Below are 7,016 nucleotides of genomic sequence, written 5' to 3' on the forward strand. Positions count from 1 at the left end.
TGTGTGTGTGTGTGTGTGTGTGTGTGTTTATGTAACTGTTGGTGTTGTATTCACCCACCCCCAAGAAGAATACATTTAACACATTCTCTTTGAAACATGCTGATGAGGTCATCCTGTTGTGTGGACAGTAACATGTGGAGCTCCTTTTCAGCAATCTAACTAATTAAATTGCTCATATTATATTCAAAACTCATGTTTTAATGCACACATTCAGCTCAGTTATTTGTGACAGCCACCATTGCTATATGATGTGGCATATGCAATCAATACAGAGCTCTGGAGAAAGCCTTATGTAATAGGCAGGGGTCTAAATCTGCTAACATCTGTCTGTCAATCAAATGTGTCAGAAAACAGTGGCCTATTTGCAGACAGTAGTTATGGCATACTTAGACAGCCACCTTTTTCAGGCCTTGTCCTTCAAAGTTGGTCAACCATGCACCCTATATGATAGGAAAGTGCTTTAAGCCCTTCAAGGATGTTCTTCATGACATGACTGATTTGCATATTTCTGTGGCGACTATGATTGTTATGCATCTCCCTGATATCTGTCCTGGCATATATTTAAAAATGACACAACACGAATGTTTATTATGTTATTCATTGCTCACATGCATTACCTATACAAAGATAAATATGCACTGTGTTGCTTGTCTTCATCCAGACATGTCTTTATTACTGCAATTGTTTTCATCAAACCATGCAGCTTAATGGCAGATGAGGGATTCAAAAAATGTTTCCAACTATATGCCATACTACTAGACTACATGATTAGTCCTCTGTTACAACATTATCTATTGTATTCCTGCTATTGAATTGCTGTTACCTTTATTGTTCCCTGTAATTTAATGTGAGCATGCGCAGTATTATGATATTGGAGATGTCTGCAAATCACCAGTGGAAAAACTGGACTCATGACATGTCATCCGATCTCAGTTGTCATTTGTCACTTATGTATGGTATGTTTTTTGTTATTAGATTACTATTTAGCATTTACATGATTATATAACACTTACTTGTCTATTACATGTTTATAGGTGATGAACCCCTTTCCTATTGGTATCACTTTCATTTCTTTACAAAATGACGTCCATTTCTGATGTACATGAGCTGTAATGTTCTTTTGTTCTTGTATACAGTACTGTCAGCTTACATAGATGAATTGCCTGTATATACATCTCATATGCAGTAACTGCATTCTATGCATTCAGCCTGTAATGTGTCTTCTGTCCTTGCTATTATCTCAACTCCACATTTAACTAACATGTATATCACATTTTCATTTCCCTTTGTTACACTGCAGCTTTATGTCCCTCTCACATCCTTTATTAGAATGCCCGTTGTTATTTATGTGCATAAATTATCATTACAGCAGTGTTGCAGGATTAATGTCAGAAATGCCTCCTATACACTTTGTCCCATTTGCTTGTAGTATCTGAGTACAATTTAAACATTTCCCCTTCCACTTTAATTAATTATACAGCATTACACAATTTGTGTACAGCTCCCCATCTCACTTCCTCTCCTTCTGTATTCTTTCCATGCATTTGCCCTTAATATGTCTGGGCTACAGCACATGATTGTATGTGAGCAGTGCCAGTATGCAAACCATTTTTTTTAATTCTGCGCTCATGCTTGCAAGCACATTTTCGTGTATGCAAACACTATTGCTGGCCAAAAAAGCTGCTTGCAAATGTGCAGGCATGATGAGCAGCATGCATTTTTGAATAGCTGCTCATCACGCTAACATGCTTATATCATGTAGGCTAAGCACTGAGTTTACACAATTGTTACAAATCTCAGGGATTATCTTTTTTACCTGGATTTGAGCAGTGCATAACATCAAGTGTTGCGTAAAATCATTTTTAAACTGATGTTTGTTTTAAAAGTTTCTTTCAATAATATTAATACTGTCCTGATTGTGCTGATGTATGTACTTTCCAATATCTAGGCCCTATGTCCAAGAAGCCACACATCACAGAAAATACCAGAAGAACATTCACAGAAACTGTTACCCAGCTAATACAAACCAGAAGCAGCATGCATAGTAATGTCTTCAAAAACATTATATTAGCAGAAATAATTGGAAACAATTCAATGGTACATCTTAAACTGAACAAAAAATAAAGTATGCAGAACAGTGTTTCCCATTATATCTTGAATAAAATGAAGATGCCTTTAGCAATATGTACAGTAAAGTGCGCTGTCTTATGCACAAGCATTTATCGTGCTGCAATTGCTAGGTTTTGTTTTACTGTGTCACTCACTGCACAGTAGTAGACGGAGGCTGTGTCTGCGATTGTTACGTCCCTTATGGTAAGGTTTGCAGTCATTGCTTTTCTGTCAACTTCTAATGTAAACCGACCTTGCATTTCCCTTCCATCATGTTTCTGGATTACAAATTTAGGACCTTCATTAGCCACCTGTTTATACCACTGGACACTCGTAGATGCTGCTTCTGAATGGTTACAGAAAATTATGACTTCTTTGCCTTCTAGAGCTTGTACACGAGGTGGTTGAGTTACTTTTTCTGCACATTCTCCACCTGGGAAATGACAAAGGGAAAGACAATCCATAAAATAATACAACAATGCAAATGGGATAATCACCATATCTGAGAAACGAATGGGAAGACAGAAACTGATGGGTAATAGAGACATGCAGACAAAAAATAGTGATTCTTTAGATATGACATACTGAATTGACCATACCTTTAAACAAAGCAGCTATGAAAACACAAAATGCAAACTCTCTTCTTCTCCTGAGTAACATGTCCTATTATCCTGCTGTGACTAACATGCAAAGTAATCTTCAACTTGTCATACAAAGCTGTCATATGAAACTGACACCTCAGATGGTATTTACAGAGACTTCCAAGTTTCTTGTGATGATCATCAGCCAATCAGAACTCAGCAGCACCTCTTGGGCTGTGGTATTATCAGCACAGTTCTGTAACAGAGCTTCATTTTTACCAGTTGTGGTTCATGAATGCCATCTAGAGACTTTTATACAGTACTGAAGAAAATCATTAGTAGGGCACAACCTTATAGCAACTTTTAGACTATATTATATTTTGGTATTTAATCATACATTAACAATAAACATTTAAAAAAACATGTTGATGGTGAATTAAGACTTTTAATATTGAAGGCATATGCAAATTCTAATAATTAAACATGGCAGTATACAGTATACCTTTTAATGTATGTTATGTCTGCATAAATCTGCCTTGTTTCTTTTTCCCTAATTTAAAAATAGAGGTTTACTTTTCTTTGTTACTGACAGCACAGCAGGTAATTTATTTGTAAATACTTTGCCTGGCACTATACCATTACAGTACGTTAAAAAATAACTAAATAAATAAATAATAATAAATATATATATATATATATATATATATATATATATATATATATATATATATATATATATATATATATATATATATATACACACACACACACACACACACACACACACACACACACACACACACACACACACACACACACACACACAACGTACACATAACACTTATATAGTGAGATTGGGAAAGACCAGTGTGCCGTTCTCACATATGTTGTACAAATGACATGATTTAGTACAGTGTATACATTTGGTGTCAGGTGTCCCACACATTTAAAGTGGTAAAAGAGCAATTATGTAAGAGAAATTGAGACACTGACTTTAAATCCCAGACTTATTTTTGAACTTGATAACTCCAATCACAAAGTCCAGCACATCAGCTAATGGGTCATAATAATCTAAAAGATGACCAAATGGATCCATCATGAATATTTTAATTAGGAAGTTCTGCATGATTCACTGAGGTACATGGTGGCTCAGAAAAGGCAACTCTGAGTCATTGAGCTTTTGAGTCCTGTAACATGATGTGGAACTGATGTCAGGCTGTCCTCATGGTTCCTGGACATGCTCAACAAACGCCCATTTATGTAATCATGGTTACAAAAACAAAGTCATGCCTTTTTCATCTGCTTTGCAATTTGCAGTGATGCTTGCTTTCATATGCCAGCTCATCTGTTTCCCATTCTGAGGTGCATATCTCTGTTGTGCCAAAACAGGTGCATTTAGCGACTCTCGCCATTCAATAAGAAAAAGAAGATACAGAAAAAGACTTTCCAATTGAACTTTACTGATCAAGAACAATTGACAGATTTAGAGTGGACAGGGATGTAGTATGGACTTTATTGAGTTTGTATTGCCCACAGATTGGGATTGAAGGGATGAGTGGACTTCCTATACCTTTGGATACTAAAGGATGTATAGAACTTGCTTTACTTGCCAAGGGCCTTTCAAAGCATAGCTTGGGACATGATGGATATCTCACAGCCTCCTGCCTTGGGAGTACTTCAGCAGTTCCTCAATATAATCTTGACACCTGTGGATCAGTACGTCTATGTCCCATGTCATCTAAAGACTGGTCTAGTATCATGAGTGCCTTCTCAAGGGTGACATACTTTCTTGAGGAACTCAGTGTGATAGGTTGGAGTCTTGTTGCCATTAGGGTTCCATCAGGTCCACAGGGGGAATGGTACCAGAAAAAAGAAGGGCTGCCATTCTATCAACTGCCAAGTAGAATGCGATGCAAGGAGGTGCATCATCATCATCACCATCACCATCATCATATTGACCCAGCCTCCTGGCAGAGCCCATGATTCCCATATCTGTCATACAACATAGCTTTACTACCTCTTCCTGCATGGAAGGATTCCTCATGGTGACTTCACTGGTAAGTACAAACCATTTTACTGTTCCCAAAAGTAGGTATTTCAGCAGCTGTAGACTGGTATGGATAGTATTAAGTAATCTCACATTTTTTTATGTGTCCTCTTCCTCTTTTGTTTTACAAATGACACAGGCTATGGACTCAATCCTTGACTAATGTCACCACTCCCTAAAACCCAGTGAGCTTCCAAGGAATACTTCAACAATGCCTGTCACAGACCCGGATGATCACTGAGTGAGTGTTTTGGCCTGTTCAAAGCCCATTTCCATTTCCATTAGACAGTGGTCTCACTTTCGATAACCACATCGCCACCACAGTCAGGAAATCCTTCTATGTGGCACACCTCATCACTAAGGGCTTTTCATCCGGAAAAAAGGAGGTCTCTGTCCCACTGTACTCATCCCTCATTAGAACCATTATAGAGTACATAACCCCGTTTGGTGTGTACCTCACAAGACATCTGCAACAGCTGGAAAGGCCACAGAAATACCTCACTAAAAGAATCACAGTTCTAAAGCAGATGCCATATGCTGACCATCTAAAACAAACTCCAGCTATACTCTGTGGCATATTGTCTACTCAGAGGCGATCTCTGCTTAACATACAAGGCCATGTCAAACCCAGAACTGTTGGACATGCTCCACTTAAAGAAATCCCAATCCTCAGAGCCACATGCTCCAGGGATCTAAACCTTGTCATCAAAATGAGCAAAACATGCTGGAGGGATAGGTTCCTGACCCAGAGACTCCCCATACTCTGGAACAGACTGCCCATATATGTCAAACAGAGAGCCTCCTTGGCCCTCTTCAAAAGGAACCTTCATGATTGGATGGTAGATAGGAAATTCAGCCTGAGGATCATGTCAGTTGCCCTGCTAGACAGGGGGTCCAGAGAAGTAAAGATTGTGGGAAGAAATATCCAGGGAATTGTTATAGCTAGGCTTGCATAGGCCCTAGGGCCGATAGCCTAGTACCAACCTATGAACCTATGAACCTATGAACCTGTATGAGTCTGGGGTGCCCTTCAGCATGACCCTGCTATTGCATGCAAAATGTTTATTCCCCTGCATCATACCTCTCAGCTGTACAAATGTTCACAGAATGTCCAGATTTTTGCCTCATATGTTTGGTCTGTTTCTCATAAAATCGTGGTTTTCTGCCAAATTATTGGCAAATCATGGAGGGTTGAAGTCAAAAAATAAAGACAGACATTTGAGTTTCAGACATCATACCCTTCAGAAAATACATGCTAATGCAAAACCTGTTATTCTATCAACTTTCTAAGTTTGTAAGAGCAATATTTAAAAAGCGTCCCTATTTTTGGGGCTCTGCCCCCGACCCACGTTTTATGGCTTTGTCCAGATTTTTTCTCTAAGAATTTGAGAGGTATGCCCTGCATTCTGTACAACATATCATGCATCAGTCTGATGTGCAGCTGCCGCAGGTAGTCACTGATAGTGGTAGTGCAGCTCCCTCACACTAGTGATGATGGTGACCACTGGCAGTAGATGGCAGCAATGTGGCAGCCCCCTGCTTCAGACTGATGCTCTGTATATGACTGTGCAGGCAAACAGGTGACGTCTAGTGCACAGCTACAGGCCATGACACTTATTTAGTGACTGAAAAAAATCATTTATACAGATAATACTTGCTGAATTCAGTGTTACTTGTGGGCTTTGCTGTGTGATGCATGGTTAATTTACAGTGCACATCAGACATTTTCTGTTTTTCAACAAAAGAAATGTTGTCTTTCCAAAGTTTGCCATCAATCAGCATTTGCACTGTGTTGAGAGGTAAGGAGCCCAAGTGCTAGTTATACTTCCAGGGTTTGATTTATGTGTTATGATACATGTTTACAAGTATGTTGCTATTTTTCACTGCAATGTCCAGAACAGAATACGATGAATGGTACTGAGCACAAATTACTTGCTTTGGAAAAGTATTTTTCTTTCTCTTTTATTTTTTTATTTTATTTCCCTGTGGCATTCTGTCTTTATTGTTTTTGAGATGTCACTAAGAAGTGCAGTAGTAGCCATGTGAAGAAACTGACTGCGGCGTGAGTTCTGATTTTCTTTACTGATTTTAAAATGCAAGTCATATTTGGAAGATGTCATAAACACTGTCCACTAGTGCAGGTGGTGGTCTCAGATATTAGCAGAAAGTGCTAGCATGTGAGTTTCTCCAGTTGCAGGATCTACGGAAGGTGGGGGACCCTCTTGACATTGACCTAACCATACTGCAGGAAATAGACCTTGATTGGTTCTACTATGTGT

The 7,016-nt window shown here is 38.7% G+C and overlaps 1 gene segment (V, D, J or C); it reads right to left on the bottom strand.

Moving 5' to 3' along the window:
* Positions 1 to 662: 662 nt before the first annotated feature.
* On the bottom strand, positions 663 to 2,825 carry LOC122790399. The segment is given in 2 exon segments: positions 663 to 2,542; positions 2,709 to 2,825. Coding segments are annotated over 2 exon segments (384 nt in total).
* Between the last annotated feature and the right edge of the window lie 4,191 nt (positions 2,826 to 7,016).

Source organism: Protopterus annectens, chromosome 16.part0, assembly GCF_019279795.1.
Source record: "Protopterus annectens isolate FY-2018-M chromosome 16.part0, PAN1.0, whole genome shotgun sequence".
Classification (NCBI taxonomy): Eukaryota; Metazoa; Chordata; order Ceratodontiformes; family Protopteridae; genus Protopterus; species Protopterus annectens.